Source organism: Saimiri boliviensis, chromosome 4, assembly GCF_048565385.1.
Source record: "Saimiri boliviensis isolate mSaiBol1 chromosome 4, mSaiBol1.pri, whole genome shotgun sequence".
Lineage (NCBI taxonomy): Eukaryota > Metazoa > Chordata > Mammalia > Primates > Cebidae > Saimiri > Saimiri boliviensis.
The window spans coordinates 50280439-50304261 of record NC_133452.1 but is presented as its reverse complement, the minus strand read 5'-3'; the positions used below and the strand labels follow the sequence as shown (position 1 = coordinate 50304261).

At 35.7% G+C, this 23823-nt stretch overlaps 1 protein-coding gene across 2 annotated transcripts in view; it reads right to left on the bottom strand.

Moving 5' to 3' along the window:
• Nucleotides 1–23823, bottom strand: part of MAN1A1 (mannosidase alpha class 1A member 1) — a 182018-nt gene that overhangs the window by 93300 nt on the left and 64895 nt on the right. For both annotated transcript variants that reach the window (XM_039467632.2, XM_039467633.2), the window contains exon 5: nucleotides 17520–17600. In XM_039467632.2, the coding sequence (XP_039323566.1) occupies nucleotides 17520–17600 (81 nt within the window). The remainder of the gene's footprint in view (nucleotides 1–17519; nucleotides 17601–23823) is intronic.

Here is a 23823-nt window from a genome sequence, read left to right as displayed (position 1 = left end):
AAGCAATAATACATTAAAAGAGCATATACATTTAATACAAATAATTCAACTTTTGAATTTTAAATGGTTGACTAAGGAAAATGCAAAGAGATTAGAAATGCTCAATTTTTTTTAAAGAATACAAAATACATATCATTTTGTACCACACTTTCAAGTGATTTATGATTGTGTGTTTTTAACAGAGAAATCTTGTTACTATCAGCAGCCTTTGTCTTTTTAAACTGTTTTTGATAATATAAAGACTAAGTAGTTAGATCTGAGACTGTGCAAGGATTTATGACCAATCTTTATTTTAGCTTTATGTCACCTCCATTTCCATGTGAATTGAGGATAATATTAACATCTAATAGATGTTGTTGTAAATAAACAACATTTTAAGATGGAAATCTATAAATTGACTATAAAGAAGGAAATCCAATTACTATTAAGTAAAGTCATTTTCTTTACGAAACAGATGTCAGAAAGGGAAAAAGGTGACTTTCAAGACTGGATTCCAGCACAAAAAAAATTTAAATCTTAAGAGAGGCTAGGACAACTGAATTCTGAGTAAGACTGGGGCAGAAATTAAGTAATGATATTTTCCCGAATCTGTTGTGATTTTCTTTTAATATTTTTCTGATCATGAGAATATTACAAGTTCACTATGGAAATTCTGATGAGCACAGAAAAACAGGCAGGGGGATAGATCATGTACCAACCAGAAGTAAATATTTAGGAATATTTAAGTTTATAGGTTTATATTTAGAAATGGTTTCATATGCATTTTTTCTCTATGTTTTCCATAGCTGAAATCATATTATACATGAAAACATCCTGCATTATTTATTATATCCATACTTGCCCATGCCCTTAGATAAATTAACAAGCATAAATTTTAATGGCCCCATATTATTCTGTTATATGAGCATTCCATGATCTGCTCCATTCCCTTACTGTTATGTTAGATGTTTCTTCTTATTTACTAAATTTGTAAAATATTTCCATGACCTGCTTTTGGGATATGATTACATTTTGGATTATTTCCTTTGGATAGATTCCCCAGTGCAGGATAAGAATAACTGGAGCTAAAATGATCTTCTCATATATACAGCACTTTTTTTTTTCCCACAACACTTACATCACATTACAATCCCACCAGCAATGCCTGAGAGTAAATTTTTGCCCCACTCTTACCAAACTGGGAATCTGTAGCAAAGTTTTGCCCCACTCTTACCAAACTGGGTATTAACATGGTCTTTGTTAATTTAATAGAAAAAAAAAAAAAGAGTGGGGGGAGAGGAGTCTAGGTATTGGTATTTTGAGTCTTTATAAAATGGGTAAATGCTGAGTCAGCATCTGCCTGGACATAGGGGAAGGCATTGGATGGATAAAGAAAAGTAATGGGAATTGCAACATCAAATAGCAGGGTTGCATGGGATTGAGAACATTTGTCAATGTGGAAAACTGCCCATTGATGAGTAATAATTAAAATCCATTACCTGAGGGACCTCCTGAGATTTCACTATGGGTTGGACTCCTATGAAAAACTCCTGACAGATGCCAGGTCACTGGATCTAATCTTAGTTTAACCTTAGAAGCACTAGTTTTGAGTGTTCTCATTTGTGAACAATTAACAAATTAAGGGAAAACATAATATAAAATGTTCACTGCAAATCTTTAACAACTATGATGAGTAGATATTCCAATCATATTTTTGCAGTTACTTTTATGATATATAACAATAAATCTGAGTGATCCTGTCTCACTTTTTCTAAGCGAATAAAATAAAAAGGGCACTGGATTCCACATTTTTATTCAAAGTCTGGAGAAATTCATTAAAGTGCTGTCAACATATGGTAGATTTATGAGCTATTTCTAAGTGCTTTTTGGAGTTCTCTAATTACATAAAAGCATACCAATTGTATTGGTAAGCCTTCACAATTTATGACTGTTGATAAAGCCAAAATATTTTCATTTCATTTGAAATGAAAAGGTATCACCTTTTCCCTTCATATTTTGTATCAGATTTGATTCCAAAATTGAAAATATTTTTTTCTAAATCATGAACATATACCTCATTCAGTGTCTCGACTATCTTTAACATGACTGAGAAAAGGATGAATGTAAACTGTAACAATGTCTCTTCAAAATCAGATATATATTTAACCAACATTTTAAAGTATATCTGACACTAGTTCAGAATAAAAAGAGGGATTAAAGCTGAAATCACATGGCTGTTTTATACATATTGAAGGTTTTTGTTACATGTACTCGCTGGAAAATGAAAACCATTTCACTCTACTGATGAAGAGAGTGCGAGATGGAGGAATAAAAACATAAAGAAAAAATGAGAATTTTTTCAACTTAATAAACTGTATGAAAAATTCAAGGAGAGTTTTATGTTTTGAGAAAGACAAAGTACAATCAATAAATAATTTCAAATACAACTTGTGCAAAAATCTGTTATTAACTCGTTAAGTATTATGAGTGTGATTATGGTTTAGTTTTGATAACTTAATCTTTGCTGCATCAGGAACTGGAAGATTTAATGGGCTAGAAGTTTGCTGCCAGCTCATTTTAATGAGATTTAGGTATTTAACTGATGAGCAAGTAAACAGAATAGGAAGAAAAGTTGTGGAACCAACCCTGGCAACTCTGGTTTTGAGAATAACATATGGAGAGGGGCATGTGCTTTGCTGCAGACAGCAGGGTCCAATCCCATTTCTGTCATGTCCTATATGGTATGGAATTAGCTTCTCACAGCTTCAGTGCATTTATACTATGGAAATTATGTAATGATCCCAGTACTGATACTGTGTACTTGGCACATAATAAACCCTAAAAAGCAGTCTTATCACCACTGCTGCCCTCCTTCTCCTCTGCAGTCCTCAGCATTTCCCTTTCTCACCCTCTATCATGTTATCCCATGGTTGTATGGTCTTTCTTTTCTCTTCTCTACTCTCCTCTCCCTTCCTCTCTCTCTCTTCCATTCCTTTCCTCTTTTCTTCCTTTCCTTTCCTTCCTTTCTTCTTCTCCTCTCTTTTCTTTCCTTTCTCCTTTCTCTTTTTGACGGAATCTTGCTCTGTTATCCAGGCTGGAGCTCACTGAAACCGACACCTCCAGGGTTCAAGTGATTCTCCTGCCTCAGTTTCCCGAGTAGTTACGATTATAGGTGTGCCACCAAGCCCACCTAATTTTGGTATTTTTAGTAGAGACAGGGTTTCGATATGTTGACCAGGCTGGTCTTGACTCCTAACCTCAGGTGATCCACCTGCCTTAACCTCCCAAAGTGCTGGGATCACAGGCATGAGCCACTGTGCCCGGCCGGTTATACTGTATTTGCTTCAGAGCTCTTATTGCCATCTAAAATTATCCTGTGAACTTGTTTAACATTTTAACCCCTTAGCATGTAAATTTCATGAAAGCAGGAACTTTGTCTAACTTGTTCACTGCTGAATCCTCCAGAGACTAGATCATGGCCTGGAACATAATAGATGCTTAACACATTTGGTAAATAAAGAAGTGAATCATAAGGGACTAGACATATTAAAAATTGGAAGCCTGACCAGATGATAGAGAGAAGCTCACTATAACTAGTTATTCAGGGCTCAACTCTGAGTTAGTATTATTTTAAGTCTAGTTATCAAGCATTAGATAGCAGAAACTCAACTTAGATGCTGGAGTTGTTATTTGACTTAATAGTTAAGTCTAAAGTGAATAATACAGTGTTCTTTCTACCTGACTACAGTAAATACATGAGAGAAAACTAAGGAAGTCACTATATAATAATCAAAATACCAAGTTAGATCTAAGGACTGAAACACATAAGTTAGCAGTAATTTATAAATTAGAGCAACTGTGGGTATTATTTTGTCAAGAACTAAAAACAACGTAAAATATGATTATGCAAGTAAATGCATCAACCTAATGGTATTTATAAAACTAAGATGACAATCTCTTAGCCTTCTACCTAATGGCAAGAATGAAAAACAAAAGTGTTTAGAATAAAGAGCCATGAAAAAAATTCTATTCTATGTTCTTGAATTTCCTTGTTTTTGAAGAACCCTAGAATTTCTATTTGTACTACTTCAGAAGAATTGGATACTTCAAATTATTATAAAATAAAGCTCAACTGTCAAGTTAAAAACAAACATTACACTCAAGGCTTATGTTTATTTTAACAACAATTTAAATGCATTTTCAGCTAAATTATAAGACTGGAACTGTTTTCTTTCAAATGCAAACAAATTGTGGCATACTCAGACATATGACCTCTCTTGGGAAAATATTTCATCATGTAGCAGAAGTGGATTCAGTTACTAAAATGGTTAACCCTATGATCTGTCAATGAACAATTTTCTAAAATGTTTTAAATAAAAAAACTTAAAAAGTACATAAACCATAAATCTACATCATAAAGTGATAACACAAGAAAGTTTGGCAAATAAAAAAACTTTAGAGGACTTCCTTTAGAGGCACTGAATTCCCAGACCATAAAAATTTTAACAAAAACAAATTTTTATGAATCTGATGATAGTTTCATAAATTAGGTAACACTTAATTTATAGAAGAAATCCAGCAGTGGCTCATGCCTATAATTCTAGCACTTTGGGAGGCAGAGGCAGAAGGGTCACTTGAGGCCAGGTGTTCAAGACCAGCCTGGGCCAAATGGTGAGGCCTTATCTCCACAAAAAAAAAAAAAGGTAATTAGCCAGGCATGATGGTGTGCACATGTAGTTCCAGCTCAGGGAGCTGAGGCAGAAGGAGTCCTTAAGCCCAGGAGTTCAAGGATGCAGTGAGCTATGATCATGCCACTGTGCTCCAGCCTGAGTGACAGCCCACCCCTCATCTCAAACCAACCAACCAACCAACCAACCAACCAACCCAACAAGAAAAATCCAAAACAAATTCACAGCACCTAGGATTAAATTGCCTACATTTATCTCTGCAGATAAAATTCCACTGGTTATAGAAAAACAGCTCTGTATACATATAGTTGCATTAAAATCCAGCTAATTAGCTGATATGCATTTTGTTTACATTTCTACTGCCAACTCAAATCATCTGACTTACGTCTGAAGGCTCTAGAGTCATAATGTTTGTTCAACAATCACATATTTAAACTTCATTCTGCATGAATATTCCCTCTGCTTTTTGTTTAAGCAGCAACCTTTGTTCAGTACATATTTTAGTATGGATTTGTGAATTTTATATAAAATGTTTATATTTTAGCAGTATTAAAAATCAGTTCACTGGTGCTTAGATTTTTTTAAAGAGTGATTTTTACATCTTATTAATATTTTTAAAATTGAAATATGTTAGTCAGTGATAATAGATGTCTGTCCCCTCCAAATCTCATCTTGAAATGTGACCCCTCAATGTTGGAAGTGGGGCCTAGCAGGAGATGTCTGGGTCATGGGAGCAGATCCCTCATGAATGGCTTGGTGCTGTCCCCTTGGTGATGGGTGAATTCTTGCTCTGCGAGTTCACATGAGATCTGGTTGTTTTAAGAGTATGGCACCCATTTCTCTCTCTTGGTCCCTCTCTCACCGTGTCACATGCCTGTTCCACCATCACCTTCTGCCATGAGTGGAAAGCTTCCGAGACTTCATGAGAAGCCAAGCAGATGCTGGAGCCATGCTTATACAGCCTGCAGAACCATGATCCAAATAAATCTCCCTTCTTTATAAATTACCTGGTCTCAGTATTCCTTTACAGCAACACAAAATGAACTAACACAGTCAGCCATGCAGATAGACTGGCAAAATCTCCCCTCAACTACACAAATGTTATCGTAGATTATAACATCACTTAGAACTGCTCCCTTAAAAAAATCTCTTTTCATTCATACATCCCACCATATAGCCTTAACTTTCAGAGCTTCCAGCAACCTGATAAATTATGGCTACTACTCCTATTTTACTTCAGCTAAACCTCAGGCAATTTAACTGGTCCATTTCCTCTCTAACCACTACTTATCTGCCTTTTTCCTACTACTGCCTTATTTTCATCTTGGACTTCATGGTCTATACTTTCAATAAATTTTGCCAATACTTTAAAATCCATGCCTTTTTGTGTTACCTAGCTACCACAAACCTCAGCTGAAACCAACTAACTTCCTTCTCCACGCTTCTGCCGAGCACTGTCAGAAAAAGTGTCATACACTTACAAGGATTGAGGCTACCCATAAATTCATGGCTATCAGCCTAGACACTTCCCAGAACCTCTGACATGTTTCCGTAGTCAAGCCTTTAGAATGACAATTTTAAACTGCATACGTTCACATCAAATATCTTTCCTCTTCCCCTGAGTCTCAGCAGAAATCCTTGTCTTGTACTTTTTCACACAGTTAACAGGATCCACCAGAGAATAATTATCTCATTTCTTCGCCAGCAAGTCTAACAAGTCATGTACTTGTATTCCTACCTTCTCCTCCACTTTCTCATACTGCAAAGGATGCCTCCCCAAAGGCCATCTGTTTTCTGAATGCCACCTTCCCCTAACTGCTTAAAGACCCTGAACTAATCTTAATTTCCTTACCACCTTCTCTTCTTCAATCAAAACCAATTTGGATTCTATCCTATTATTCTACCAGTAGTACCCTCTATAAAGTCATCCATGAGCTCCATGTTGTAAGATACTGAAGAAGGTCCATATGCAACTTCTCCTAGCAGCAGCATTTGACACAACTGAGCATCTCAGTTTTCAAAATACTATATTCTCTTGGACTCTGTGATGTCACATTCTACTAGTTTCCTTCCCACTTCTCAGATCACGACTTCTCCGTCTCCTTTTCTAGCTCTTTCTTTTCATTAATGCTTAAATATGAAGCGCTATTTTCTCAGTCTATAATGCCCCAGACAACCTTATTCCTGTCTATTCCTTCAATTACCATTTCATTATTGATGACTCATGAGTTTAGGCCTATCAGTATCTTATCTTCTGTGCTTGAGATCTCTAATGTCTAGCTGCTCTTCAGTTTCTTGGAGCCAGAATGCCCAAGTTTGAAGCCTAGCTCTGCTACTTTGCAAGTCCTTGGGCAAATAACATTCTGTGCACCTCTGTTTCTTCCTCTATAAAATGACAGTAAGTACAGTTCCTACTCTTACTTTATAGGATTGTAGTAAAATTAATACTTGAATTAACATTTGTCAATGGGGGCTGTGTTTCTCTTACTCACTCTTGTTTCTGCAGCACCAACTGCAGTGCCTAAAAGCAGGTATTCAATAAGCATCTGCTGATTCACTTAATGAATGAAATTACCAGATGGTATAAATTATCACAATTCTGAGGCATTTTCTGCTAGCCCTATTAAATGTTAAATTCCTTGCTACAGCTATCTCATATACCCTTCTAAAGGAGATCACAATTTCAAAGAAAAAGAATTTGCAAGAACATTCCTGGAAAAAGCAACTTTTGTTGAAAAACATTCACTCACAGGCAAAAATCTGTGTTAGAAACCCATGTCAACATGACTCAGGCAATGAAAATGATTTGAAGTATTGGTTTCAACAGTCATTATGAATTATAAAGTGATTCAATATAAATCAAAATATAACATATTACCTCATCTCTTTCATTAGGCTTTTGAAAAATGAGAAGTGACTGATATAGTGAGCACTTAAATCAAAGAAAAAGTGGTGGAAGGAAAAGCACCAGGTCTTCAACATGCAGGCAACATGGCAGTCCACTGCCAAGCAGCAACACCTGGCTCCCACCACAGATAACAGCAGTGGTGCTATAGAGGACAGTATATATCTGTCTGTCAACTTTACTGTTTTAAATCTGGAAGGCCGGGGAGAAGTCTACAGAGTAGAAGTACTTCCTAGAGAGGTCAAACTTTGTAAACAAGGGCTAGAGGAGTAGCTTTTTACTTGAAAATTTGGTGAAGATGTGTATTTGTGAAGATTTGTATCCCAAATCACACTTGTCACCCTTACTACTTTGGTGGCACTGTATGGAAGGCTTTTTCCAGTGGGACTGGCTGGCTCCAGTCTGGGGACTCTTGACAAAGTTCTATTCTCACTAATCCTTATTTTCTGCTATTCTGGGTAGTCAGGAGGGCTACACAGTCTAACCCAGGCATCCCCAAACTACGGCCCGCGGGCCGCATGCAGCCCCCTGAGGCCATTTATCCGGCCCCCTGCCACACTTCAGGAAGGGGCACCTCTTTCACTGGTGGTCAGTGAGAGGAGCACAGTATGTGGCGGCCCTCCAGCGGTCTGAGGGACAGTGAACTGGTCCCCTGTGTAAAAAGTTTGGGGACGCCTGGTCTAACCCAAGTCAGTGGTCACTACGGTGGTCATGAATGCTGTTTATCACCCCCCTTCACCCCTTTAAGTTGTAGTGGCCATATGACTTGCTCTGGACAATGAAATGTAAGCTGAAGTAACATGGGTCTTCAGATAGCTGCATTAACAGCCAGTGTGGGGTCTGCCAGAATCTCTTTCACCACCACTCCCTCTTCCCCATGACAACTGGAAATAACCTAGATGGCAGCTGCCCCAGCAGGATGGACTCTGAAGGGAGGATCATGAGAAGCAGAGTCAAGATGGAGCATACTGTCTTAATCCATTGAGATTTGAGGCTGTTGCTGAATCACAAAGTAGGTCTAGTCTCAATGATGTGAATTTGTAGTTTGCTGCTATGTGTAGAGAATTAGCTAAACTAAAAGAAAAAAATTCATTAAAATACAACTGAATTTTCTGACTTTTTCTTTCCATTAGGTCTCAAGCACTCACTTGGCAATGAGATCAAGGGCTAGGCCAGCTTCTACCATTTACACATAAGTGTAAATAAGCTCCAGGGCTGGGATTACTAGTGAAATGTAGAAATGTGCTCATGAATTGTGGAGATAAAATTTTTACAGCTTATAAAACTATGCTTTCAAAAACAATTATCAGTACAAGATAGGGCTTATGCAGAGGGACAAACAGGTAACAAATCTGAGTTGGGGGTAGAATAATTTCTATAATTTACTCTAGGACAAGAAAAAGTAGTAATTTCTTTTGACTAAAATAAGTATTATTTTTGAATTAATTCTGTATACTCCTTTTAAAGTACAAATTAAATTTACCAATAATAATGGAATAGTCAATGTGTAACAGCTGTAACTCATTAACCATGAAAATTTGATTATAAACATAATGAGGAAAATTATGATTCTCTAATGTTTTACTGAATTAAACTTTTAAATGAAAATATTAGCTATTCAGTATATTACATTCCTTTCTTATAACAATTTCAATAATGCCAAATAGTAAATTAATATTTAACATACATGTAAGGATCAATCTAAATCTCTAAGAAATCTTAGGGCTGAAAACATTAATGTACAAAAATTACATAATTATATAATTACATTAATATAATATAATCAATATCACCTGATAATTAAAATTGTTCCTTTCTGGGAAATTGGCATAAATGTGTCATTAAGTAGTTTAGAAAGTTTTAGTTAGACAGTTTCCTCAAATTAAGGACCACATGTATACCTTGTAGAATCACTTTCACATTTGCTTTTTATAATTTCCTTGTAGGTTTATAATTTCAGAAAATGTTCTATGTCAAATCTATTTTAAAGATCTACAATAAATGATCTACTGTATTTAGCAATGATTTAATTTACAAATAGTCTCCAGGTGATTGATTTTCAAAACTTTCTTTTTCAGAGAATCAGTATGTATAGAACAGGTGAAAAAGAGGATGTTTTGCTAGCTGGGGATGTTGGAGGTGGAGCCACAGAGGCTTATATGTGGTTAGAGATCATGCATATTGCCAATTGCCTTATTACTTTACATTTTTCTCCTTCCTATCTCCTACCCCAAGCCTTCCACGCCAGTTGCTTATTTTTATTATTCATGTGCAGACTTTAAAAGCCATTGGAAGAATTTTCTGTTGGGGTTTTAAAAAGTAAAGGTCACAGAAACCTGGTGAAGAGTTTTACTAAAGAATGAACATTTACTAAATGTTTTCTAGTGCCAGGCATGCCCTGCTAAGCATGAGAATATAAAAAAAGCAGAAACCTCATTCTTATTTTTTGAGTTGTACAAATCCTACTGGGCAAAATTTTGGGAGGGAGGAGGTGAGAGGACTCACAGACCCATAAACAATGAACTCCAATAGCAGCATACGCAGAGAATGCAGGAAAGGAAGTGGAGGGGGAGGAGGGTGCCTTTGTGTAATGGGGCCAGGGAGGGCTTCACAGCCCCTAAGATAGGCTGTACCTATCTCGGTGGATGGAAGGAGCAGGGTGAAAGCCATTCTAGGCAGAGGGAATGCAGATACAAGAAGTAAACAAATGTGCTTTGTGCATTTTTTGGAAGAAAAAGGATCTGTTATAGAGTGGAAGGTGCATGAGGAGGGTTATGAAGGAAACCAGAAAAAGTTGGCTGAGGCTGAATTACAAAGGCTTTGTAGGACAAATCAAAACAACTCAACTTCTAAGGCCACAGGGACCAGCGGAGGTTTGCAAGAGGAATGCGTGGAGTGATTACATCTTTCCTTAGTGCCACAGTGGGGAAGGGACTGAAGAGGCAAGACGCTGGCAGTATGAAGGTCGGTTGGATGAATATCACTGTCAGGTTTTCTCCCTGTGTGCTGTCCTGTCATTCCAATAACAAAATCAACCAATCCAGAACATCAAATTTTTTTTCTTACAGGTCTGTTGAAGTTTTCCAGTTTTGGTTTATGAGCTATATTCTCTCACTAAAATGTAAGCTCCACAAGGCCAGGGATTGGGGGCTATTTTATCTCAGGCATATCTAAGGCCATGAGCAGTGTCTGACTCATAGTTGGCACTCATTCAATATCTGCTGCAGCGATAATATACTTTCTTCCAACTAGTGATTGTCCTTGGGCACACCTCTCTTGGTTTTATTCCGATCACCGCCCAATCTGATAAGCACCATTTCCATGTGCTTGCTCTGCACAGATGAGTACACTACAGAAAAACATGCCTAGAAGAGTCTTCCTGCTGACAGGGCCACTCAAACTCAGGGCATCAAAACTTTCTGCCTCTTAATAGGTGAATAGCATGGTTCTTACTGCTCTGGAGGGACTTCCTCAAAGATTATCTCAAAAAGGATGGTGTTGAGAAGGGGCAGAGAAAGCTTTACCAGCTTTTCTTTCATTTCTCAGTCTATTTATGTTCTTATTTTATGTCTATTTTTTCCCTAAATTAATGAAATATAGACTTAACTACATATTTATTTTTTCTTAATGCAGAGTTTTGGAGCTATGTATTTTTTTAAGTTATTTTTAAGACCTAGTTATTTGAGAGATTTTTAAATTTTCATGTAGTTTTACCATTTTAAATATGTGTACATTTCTAACATTACATTTTGATTGGAGGTATGACATACATATTTTTCTAAAAAATTTTTCATTGTGTATGGCATATAAAAATATTGTAAAGAATTTAGCCGGGCGCAGTGGCTCAAGCCTGTAATCCCAGCACTTTGGGAGGCCGAGGCGGGTGGATCACGAGGTCGAGAGATCGAGACCATCCCGGTCAACATGGTGAAACCCCGTCTCTACTAAAAAAACAAAAAAATTAGCTGGGCATGGTGGCGTGTGCCTGTAATCTCAGCTATTCAGGAGGCTGAGGCAGGAGAATTGCCTGAACCCAAGAGGCGGAGGTTGCGGTGAGCCGAGATCGCGCCATTGCACTCCAACCTGGGTATCAAGAGTGAAACTCCGTCTCAAAAAAAAAAAAAAAAAAAAGAATTTAATGACTGTATTAGTCTGTTCTGTGTTGCTATAAAGGAACACCTGAGGCTGGGTAATTTATAAAGAAAAGAAGTTTATTTTGGCTCATGATTCTGCAGATGGTAGAAGCAGCATAGTACCAGAATCTGTTCTGGTGGGGGCCTCAGGAAACCTACAATCATGGCAGAAGGTGAAGGGGGAGCAGGTATCACACATGGCCAGAGGGGAAGCAAGAGAGACAGAGGGAAGGCAAGAGAGGTACCAGACTCTTTTTTTTTTTTTTAAGGTAGCAACAGAGTCTGGCTTTTATTGCCTGGGCTTGCCTGAAACTCCTGGGGCTTAAGTGATCCCCTTGCCTCAGTCTCCCCAAATGTTGGGATTACAGGCATGAGCCACTATGTCTGGCCAGATTCTTTTCAACAGTCAGACTCTGTGGTAACTAACAGAGCAAGAACTCACTCATTACCCTGGAGTAGGGCACCAAGCCATTCATAAAGAATCTGGCCCCATGACCCAAACACCTCTCACTAGACTCCATTTTCAACACTGGGGATCACATTTCAATATGAGATTTGGAGGGGACACATATCCAAACTATACAGATTACCTAATTTTTAATTTCACTGTACCACAATATCAATTCTTCCTTTTAACTGTATTGTATAACTCTGTTATTTCCTCATTATATAGGGTTAACATATATTTTCATTTTATGGTATTGTGATCATTGTTTTCAATTCTTTCTTTTTTTTTCCCTCTAATTAGGCCTTTGTTGATATCTCTGCTTTCTAGATTTAAGTCTACCTAATTAGAGATCATAATGAAAATTATTTCCATGTATAAGAGAGCAGGTTAAGTCTGAGCCCAATTTTTATAAATTAGAATTTAGGCAAGATATGGAAGGGTGCTAATGTATTTCTAGTGGATCCAAATATATTGTTGAATTTTTCTTGTTTATACCACATATTTCTACCTTTTATGGAAAATTAAATATAAGTAATATATGTGGGTTATTTTATGGTATCAATTGTTTTGTGTTCACAAAAATAGCAAAACCAGATTGCTGTTAATTCTCTTCCCTACTTTGCTCTGGTCACTAGGAAACCTGAAGATACATTTCTGTCCAAAGCCTGGATGATTTACAAACTGGTGGAATGCATTGCTATATGCTAACCTTATCTGAAACTTTAATATGCCCTAACTTTATTCTCTGTTTTTCTACAGCTCTGTTTGAATCATACACATTTTTCTGGCACTCTAATTTTTTTTGCAGAATGAGGCAGGAGACAGACAGATAGTCTGGGAAAGGATTGTTGCAGACACTGACTTTGAAATATATCAAATCATATAGCCTAATTTTCTAGAGAATTTCTAAATACTTTTATGATTATCCATAATTAATCAAACTCTAAAAAATCAATTTCTAACCCCCCAAATACTCCGAATGTCTTAATCCTATTAAGAAAAAACAAATAGATCTTCCTACCAGTAAACTCACATTCTCACTTATCTCTCTCCTCCTTACTCTATAATCCTACTCTCCTCCGTGTTTCTTCCTTGTTAGTCTTAAAATTTGGTGGTATTATACTTACTAAGTAGACATCTTTCAGCAATATTTTGTACTGGTGTTTGCAGCAGTGGATAACTTTTAGGGGGAATTTGAAGAAAAATCCTTTTGCTGCCTTCAAAATGAAAGGTTTTCAGAGTAAACTCATATAATGTAAAAATCCATTCTGTGTGTTTTATTGGTCGTGGATAAGATATCTTCCTCACCTTTTTTCCATCGAAAGCTAGTTCTTAATCATTTTGGCTTCCAGGAGTTGGCTATTGTTTTTCTATTTCACAAACTTAAAATGTACTGGCAGAAAGTTTTCTTTGAGGATTAAATACTCTGGTCTATTCTAAATGTCATCTCTTAGCTTACAGAATAGTTTTGAAAATCAGATTCCATTTTTTCAGATATCTTATTAAATTATCAGTTTCCATGTGGCTTGTCTATTTCCTCTGCCATACTAATATTCACCACAGTGGATGAAATCTTATTATTGGCTGTTACATGCCCTCTCTCCCAACCCTTCTCACAGGGCCTCAATTTCCTGATCAGAGATTATCTAGACTTCCTTATATTACTCAGTCTTTGCGGGATATGAATCCAAACTTTGCAGAAGATTTCTATCATATCCTTTTTCACTCCCCAAGATCCCCGAAGAGGCTGCATGTAACTGAAACTCTGACAATTAGCTTCTTTCTTCAGGGACTTTGTGTCTTGAATAGAGCAACAGAAGAGTAGAACAAACAGTCCATGTTACTAATTGCAGGGTGTTCCAGGGTGATAGTACAGCTATAGAGATCCTCTATGCCAACTTGACACTTTTTGTTCCAAGTTACTCTTCAGCCATCTCTCTGATTCTGTGACATCTTTATGTCCGATTACATTCACTTTCTGCTCAATATAGCTATTGGTTTCTGTTGTAAAACAAATAATGTTACATGGTATATTCATATAAGTTCTTTTCTACATGTGTCATCCTCTTGCAATGTTATATTTTACATATATCTGTTTTGCACTTGTCAATTTCAATATCATCTTTGCTTTACTCTTACTCTATAGTAGCGTTTCCAAAAACTGTTCTGAAAAATAATTCTAACTTACTGTTAGCATTGTCACTTTTTTTTTTTTTTCAAAACAGAGGAAGGTTATTGTTAAGTTTGGAAAATGTGAGGATAAATAAAAGTAAATTAGCTTCTTTTTTTGTGCATTCTGAATTTCCAAGAAAGAATATAGGATGTAGCTCTTCCCAAATTTATTTTCAGTATGCACACAAATACAGATTTGCTTTGCCATATCAAAAGAAACTAGTGGTCTTTAAAACATATTTTGGGTTATCATATTCTAGATGTTGCTATATTTGCTATCTCCAGTGAGAACTTTAGCTTATAATAGAGCAATATTGATTAAATTTTTAAATTTTAAATTTATTTTTAATACTGATCCTTCCTATTTAATATTCATCTTATCTCTATCCTATGTATGCAATTCTTATGTGGTTGTTTGAGTTTCTTATATAGAATTTGAAAATATTGAACCTGAACTTTTTTAATGGTACTACAAAATTTTTAACTGAGCTACGAGGTTTCAAATGTTTGAACAGGTGCTGTAATCAAAGTTTACTACAGGTACTTCATGTTTCTATTATTTTTTTGGTAGCTTAGACTTCTGCTGGCATTCTTAATTATTGTTCAGTGTTTCTAACTGTAACCTTCCTAAAAGAGGTATCACAAATCAGTGGTACTTCTCCTGCTTTTGAAATATAAATTTAGGAATCTTGAGCTGATATCAATGAGGGGTTTATCTACTTCTGACGGTGATTTGCTCTTAAAATAATCCTGAGCCTTGGTGATTAAATCAGAATGTTAAATTACAGTGGTTTAAAAGTTCCTCTATGAGATATGTAGAAAGATGAATTGTCCTAGACACCTTAGTCAATTGTCTGATCTACATAAAAAGTGTGTGGTATAGAACTTTACCAACTATTTAAAACAAAATTATTCATAATTTGCTATGTTGGTGTTCTATTAAATGAATGCTCATTTAAAAAAATTTTGACATGAATACAAATAGCTCAAGAACAGACCTGGGGTAAAATAATTTTTCTGGATCACATTCCTAATGGTCAATTGCCCTGAATGTATTCATCAAATGAAAATCAATTGTCAGGGACTAAGTAACTGAGAGAGACAGGCAAGTGATGATGTTAAAACAATCCAGTATTAATCACTTCTCATTTGCCAACACCACTTCAGAGAACATTTATTCAGTGATTACAGCAATATTACTCAAAATAAAAAGATACTGAAAACAATCTAACTGTCAAACATCTAGAAAACTATAAGGAAAAAAATGCTAAGAAGATGGGTCCCTGTAACTAAAATGAAAATGCACTCTACAGATACAAAAAAAAGGAAAAAAAAAACTCGGATAAATTTTTATCATAAAGATTAAAATACAGAAAACCTACATGTGATAAAAACATGTTTGTACAGTGATAAGGACAAAGCAGACAGACTGAAAGAATAGTTATTTGCAATGGAGATGCTCTTTGTAGTCATTTGCTTACTAAAGTTAGCTATTATAGATTTTTAAAATACCCTTACAAAGTCTTAGGCAAATTATTTTATCTATAGGCAAACTATAATATCTGTGGGCATTATAATTATACATATATATATATATATATATAGTTAAGTATACACATATATAGAAAAATATGTATATAAACTTAAAAACACCATGAGTGAAAAAGTATTCTAATCAAACATGATGTATATTTAGAATAAATACATATGTGTTTCTCTTTGTATGCTCTATTATCCTAATTGAGCCCAGATTTAAAAGGATGCAATTCTTATTTCCTCCAAATTGTCTCACCCCCACATAAATTATGGAAAAAGTTAAAACCAAGGTCATCTTAGTATATCATGTCCAAAGCAATGAGACCATCCTGGCATTGGACCAAGGACAAGTATTCTAAAAGCAGAAACTGTTAACTAAAACAATGTTAGTTAATTTCAAACATAACTTTTTAAAAATATAGGGTTTGGGGGTTTTTTTTGTGTGTGGTTTAATCCTTAGAATACCCTAAACTGAACTGAACACATGAAGTTATCTGGTAGTGGAAAAACTGATAAAATGGAAGAAGAGGCATAGCAGACCAGGAGATCACACTACCCTGGCTGAGAAAGTAACAGAGTTCACAATGAACAACATTTAACACTAAAACAGGACAGATAGAGAGAAATATAGTAGTCATCTATATACTTTGAAAAGATCTAAGGTAGAATAAAATCTAAACAGAGAGGAAATGCAAGATTGTGAGGATTGTATGTTTGGTTAAGATAATACTTGAGAGATAGGAACAAAGTCAAGCAGCTTTTCTCATTAAACATTTATTGCTCTGCTTAAATCTGTTTGAAGGAGCACAGAATTACATGAAATACTGCACTGGGTAAGATCTACTCTTTCCCCAGCCAGAATGCTGAGGTTAACTCAAATCTGATTGACATGCAACTGAAATATGTGATAGTTTTTCCATAATGTCAGCATTTAACACTGTCAACATTGAAGATGAGGCCCATTCCAACAACTCTTAGTGGACACTTAACGATATTCATAAAGTTGTCCAAAGTTTTCAAGAAAATAGCATCAGTGCCCTTTATGAGGATGATATAAAAATCCTTTCTTACTCTATCAATAAAATGCAGTTAAATTAAAAATTCCTGCTTTGCTCCAAGCAGCAGATAATTAATGAAGCCTTGACCCAGGAAGAGCTCCAAAGCACTTGATACCGGGATGCTGATCTACAGGACTGTTTTCCTGGTAGTTAAGTGTCTCACCCCCTCAATTACATAAAAACTATAATTTTTGTATCTTACTTGCCATGCTTTATTAATTTAAAAAAAGTTTTTACTAAGCTAACCTTGTATTAACATTAAAATAATGCTTAAAAAAATTCATCCACAAGCCTGCCACTAAACTTCTTTAATTTGTCCTTGGGCACAATTTGTAGCTGTAATCACACCATATATAACACAATTGAGACAGTTTTTAAAGGCATTACTTAACATTCCCTGACAATATGTTCTGCTAAACTTTCCCAGCTTGCTCATTTAATTAGTACATATTATAAGAAACTCAGTGTAAGCCACAGCTTCACTGAAATATAAAAATTCCATAGATTCCTTCTAAATATATGTCACAAATGGCATATTTTACCAAAAATGTAGTTTAAGACACTTTATAATTCACATTTATATACTACTTTTCATCTTACCTCTTCTCCAGACAGATAGTAGGCTGAGAGTAGTCCACCAACAAATCGTATATTTACTTCAAAGACAGAAATTTCAGCATTCTATATGAAGAAAAAAAGGTCAAATGTGATGATAGTGCACAATTCAGAAAATCATTACTGTGATAAACAATACTAAATACTTAAATTTTATTTAAATCTTATGCTTGCCCAGAGAAGTTTATATATGGGAGGAAACATTCTCCCATTTAAAGGTATCAAATATCATTTTGCATTTTATGCATTGAAACATCACTAATGGACCCCCCGAATACATACAATCCTTATATGACAACTTTTAAAAATAAAGGAATCAACATACTTAAACGATATGGTTTGGCTCTGTGTCCCCACCCAAATCTCATCTTGTATCTCCCCTAACTCACGCATGTGGGATGGACCCAGAGGGAGATAACTGAATCATGAAAAGGGATCCTTCTCATGCTGTTCTTGTGACAGTGAATAAGTCTCATGAGAGCTGATGGAGTTTCCTTGCACATGCTCTTTCTCTCTTTGCCTGCTGCCATCTATGTAAGATGTGACTTGCTCCTTGCCTTCTGCCATGACTGTGAGGCCTCCCCAGCCATGTGAAACTGTAAGTCCATTAAACGTCTTTTTCTTCCCAGTCTCACGTATGTCTTTATCAGCAGTGTGAAAATGGACTAATACAACAGATAAAAATAATTTTGAATCTTAAACAAAATTACAAAAATATTTGTAAAATAAATTTTTTTCCTCTCTCTTCAATAGCAGATACAATATTTGATATTCTCTATTTGTGTAAACAGAATGGGGCCAGGGCCTCTTTTTCTCTTTCTTTCTATTCTGCATTCTCCTTTATTTTATTCATTTGTCTGCCTTTTCTTCCTGAAAAGCCATTCAGCCTATATTTAGGCTGGTAGTTCAACATTAGTCTAGGAATCTTTTAATCATAACAGAGTAGCACAGCTGCAATGCAAATAGGATTTGAAGTCTAAGAACTTGGGTTCTAGTGCTGGTTCCCAACTTTTTGCCTGTGGCTTGGGATTATTGTTCTAATCCTGAAAAGATATTTCATCTTTGCATAAAGAACATGCTAATAATAATATATGCTATACCATGCTGAAAAAGCCTTTATTTATATTAATAATCGCTTGCTTTTATTATATACAATGTGCCAGCTACTGTGCTTATGTCTTTATATAGACTATCTCTTTCAGTCCTCACACTGACCTTATGAATTAATTACTATTCTTATATCCAATTAAAAAGGTTGAAACTGAAACCTACCCTAGTGGATTTGAACTTGAGTACTGTGACTCTTGATTCAGGGCTCTGTTATTCTGACTTCTATACACCTCACATGATAATGCACCAAGTCTCTTTATTAACGGTCATATAATTGGTAATTACGGCCAATATTTTATATTTGATTAGTAAATAGATCTGTCTTGCATTCTGTTACTAGATAAGTTAGAACAGCTAACCTGCTATTTAGATTATAAAGTACATTTCAAGTTTTAGTTAGCTTTTTTTCACATTCATTGGGCATTCTGAGTAGTTGTTCACTTTTGCCTAACATCAAATGATTCAGTAATAATCATGGGACTAACAGCAATTTTTAATATATGGTGTCAATATCTGGCAGATAAACTTAGTCAAAATCATGAGATATTATTTCCTTTAAAAAGCATTTATTAAGAAACCACTATGTGCCAGACCCTGTCTTAGGTAATAGGGAAATGGCATTAAGGTCTTCAAACTCACTTAAGTCTACATTTTAGTGGGACAAAATTTATTTCCAGAAAAAAAGGAGATATTTATTCATTTTATTCTTACATGCTCTCTGTAGAAAGGTTTAAGGATATAACAATTAAGCCAAGTAACTGCTTAAGTTAAAAAATTTTTTAAAAAATCATACAAAGGACAATTACGAAAACAAGTTAGGAGACAGAATTACTAGGTCAAAACTAGGCAAAAACATCACAAAAGAAGACTGGTGAGTGTGTTTAATTGTATTTCATAATTTGTAATGTGCACCTGACATAATCTGATTAAAAGTATTCTATATAGGTGTAATTTAACTTTGAGGTCTATCACTCTGAATGAGTTTTATATAAATATTGGCAAAGGCTTTAGTATTCTACAAAATTACTGATAAGGAAAAGGGAAGGTAATCCATACATTTAGTTTGGTTCACATGATTATGTTTCTTATGTTTAAGAGTAATAATGTCTAATAATAAAATCTAGTAAACTTTAAACCCTCAAATCATATTCCTCTTAATTTGTACTTGTGTTTTTCAGTTTTTAAACCTGGTAATAGTTCCCCATATTTCTGCCTATTGAATACTGTTAAGATGATCTTATATTCTTTTTTTTTTTTTTTTTTTTTGAGACGGAGTTTCGCCCTTGTTACCCAGGCTTATGCAATGGCGCGATCTCGGCTCACCACAACCTCCGCCTCCTGGGCTCAGGCAATTCTCCTGCCTCAGCCTCCTGAGTAGCTGGGATTACAGGCACGTGCCACCATGCCCAGCTAATTTTTTGCACGTTTAGTAGAGACGGGGTTTCACCATGTTGACTAGGATGGTCTCGATCTCTCGACCTTGTGATCCACCCGCCTCGGCCTCCCAAAGGGCTGGGATTACAGGCTTGAGCCACCGCGCCCGGCTTTTTTTTTTTTTTTTGAGACAGAGTTTCGCTCTTGTTACCCAGGCTGGAGTGCAATGGCGCGATATCGGCTCACCGCAACCTCCGCCTCCTGGGCTCAGGCAATTCTCTTGCCTCAGCCTCCTGAGTAGCTGGGATTACAGGCACGCGCCACCATGCCCAACTAATTTTTTGTATTTTTAGTAGAGACGGGGTTTCACCATGTTGACCAGGTTGGTCTCGATCTCTCGACCTTGTGATCCACCCGCCTCGGCCTCCCACAGTGCTGGGATTACAGGCTTGAGCCACCGCGCCCGGCGATCTTATATTCTTATTCTGGCTATGGGTCCTTTACATATGCATTTTCTCTAACTCCTGTGAAAATTTCGGATAATCAAGATCTTTATACAGACATCTGATAAAAATTATTGCAAGGTGGAGGTCTGAGTCATGTCAAATACCACCAGAAATATATCTTCAGCTAGACATCAATCAATTATTGGATGCAGTTATTCAACCAGTTATTGATGCAATTACATATTCTGAAACCTGAATTCTATTATCTTGTACTGCAACATATTGATAAATGACCCTCCAAGGTTCTATACTCAAGGTCACTTGCTATGGTTTTGGATTCCATGGATCTAACAGTCTGCCTAGTGAGCCTGTTTAAGAAGCAAATCTAGCTTGTTCATTAATCCATGTGACTGCTATGTCTTTGTCTTTAATCAGTCTTGCTCTGGAATATCATATCACCACCATTAACAGTTCTCAAGTCACCATCTTCTCTGAAAACCAGAACCATGTTTGAATTTCCAACATATAATTCTTTCTCTTTCCTTTTCAAAGTTAAGTTTAAATAATTTAGAAACCTTAATTTGAGGTATCTTTCAACATTCTAGGTTGTATTATGTTTTTAGGCCAAAAGATTGAAATTTAGACCCATTAGTTCACTCTTTACAGATCTGTAGATGAAAAGGCCTAAGAAGATAAAAACTGTCCCACCACACCAAATTGGTTGGCTATCCTGGGGCAGCAGACTATAAACTGCTAGAATCAGAAGGACCTGGGATTGGAAGGCTGGTTTGGAAGCTGTCTGAGCGTGAGGTCCCAGGTAACTCATTTATTCTGAGTCTTGATTTTGTCGTATGTAAAACAAGACAATGCATTCCTCCATGACGTAAAACACTGTACACAATAGCTGGCCCAAGCAACACCCTCAATAGATAGTTGTTGCCACTACCACTGTGCAGTAGGTTAGCCTAAATGAACTAAAACCTACCTTCCCAGGGTCACTGGAAAATCAGAAACTCTAGAATCATAATATTCATCTTCTTTGACCTACATGAGGTCTTATTTCTCAAGGGCTTAAAAATACTTTTGAAATATACAAGTTGACCAACTGTCTTTTGGGCTTGATATATTTTATATGATATCTAGATTTTCATAAGTGAATTTCTACAATCTGAGGGTCTTAGGTCATTTCTATAAACTTCTGATTCTAATTTCCATGAAAGTGATATTAAATTTAAATGAATATAATCCTATTTAATATTCATGATGTTCCAAAAGTTTTCTACTGACTTACCCTAATGACAGAGAGGGTATCTGGAGCAGAAAGAGGACAGTAGGTAGACAAAGCAGCCTGTAATACTAAATCTTGTGAGATTTATCCTAACTATTAATGTGAATTTTGCAGTCTACTTGAGTTTGTTTTAAAATAAAATAAAATTAACACCCCTCTAAATCTTTAAGATTGCATTCCGGTATGCCCCACATATTCCATGGCTTCTAGTGCATAGTCTTATGTGAGTGGCAGTTTAAGAAGTAGATCCCATCTTTTATTTAAATTCCATGTATCTATTAATGTCAACTGATAAGTAACTGGAAGTTGGAAATTTTTAGCTAAATACCTACCGATAAAAAAAAATCAGAATTGGAGAAATTGTTCTTTCATTTTGATTTATTTACAGCAATGACCACTGAATCAAGGAACATACTAAACCAGATTCATCTATAAATTTAATAAAATATATGGTATGGCTAAATTTACAGCTAAAATCAAGAGATGAGTATTACAAATCATGAAAAAATTATGCCTCAGTACTAATCTCTATTATTGTCTTGGGTGTTTTAGATTGATAATTTCCATCTTAAATTTACCCCTTTTCTGTGTATTTTTGTCCACTCATTTACTATACATGTATGCAAATGTATGACATAAAGTAATAAAGATTGCTAATATTAAAAACAAAGAGTCTAATTTATAAATGATTTTGTATGCTGCCCTTCTCCAATCCTAACATTATGCTCCATCTCTCTGCGAAGAAAGGCTTCTTCCAAACCAACATATCATGAGATCATGGATGGAAGTATCTAACAACCCTATCTAGGCAATAGAGAAAATGAACACTTCAAAATGTGTTTCCAAATGAGTCCCTGAAAGACCAAGCTCTTCCCACTAGATAAGACAGCATTTTAAACAACTCTGAAATTAGATTTTTATAGGCAACTTATTCACCAAAATTAGCTCTAAGATGATGTATTTTAATAGATCTCAGTGAGTGAAATAACAGGGTTAACAAGGAAAATGACAAATTTAAGTTCTGGAGCAGATTCAGCCAATTTCCTTTTGCTTGAGGAACTATATAGAGATGTAAGCTTTCCTGGAGGAAAAGATAAATTGTTTCTTTGGACCTTCAAGCCTTATGATGTTTATTTAGAATCATACTTGTATTAGAATTCTCCTTAATTATTATCTTATGATTCCATACAGCATGACAGATCTGACTGATTGCATTAAATGAAAACTATTTCTTGGAAAAGAACTTTTCAGAAATATTTACATTCTACTCTGAGGGTATGATTTTCAAAGTGAACTAAAAGTGTAACAGTTTTTGTTTTTAAAAGGACAATTCTCCGATGTCTACAATCAAAGACTACTCTTTTGCTAGCTATTCCTCCAAACTCTGTATCAGCTTTCTACTTAGTGAACGATAGCCTGGGGTACTTGGCTATGAATCACACATGAGAATCAAGCAAGTTTTAATAACTCCCACTACATACTAATGCAATAATTCTGTTTAATATCAACTATTTCACTACAATCCAATGTTAATAACAACTGCACCATTGCTAACACATGATAATGATGCTTTAACTTAAACCAATGGCTTTGTTAGAAGCAACATGAGATTTTTTCAAAGTCATTGATTAAAGACTGGTAACTACCAATAAGCCTCGCTTATGTTTAGGCTTAGCATATACCTTTATTTACAAATAATACTTCAAAGTGTGTGCTGCATTAACACTTTGAGGATTAAAAGTATACAACTTCTTTAAACAGATTAAAATTCAGTATTTCACAGTGTAAGTCAATGTGTCACAGTGTGTCCTAGCAGCCTTTGGTTTCCTATTTAAGCAATGTGATAAATCTCTTAAGACTGCTAACAAAGTGCAAGTCTATGGGCTACAACTATATGCAAATAACTGTCTTCTCTGTGTTAACAGATTGCTTTTACCATGCAGGTCCAGAGGCTCTCAAGCAACAGCCCCAATTACCATCAGAGAGAACAGCATAGTATCCTCTTATAGCTAAAACCCAAATCATCATTCTTGGCAGGTATTCCCTAGTATTCAGATGGAACACACTCAGT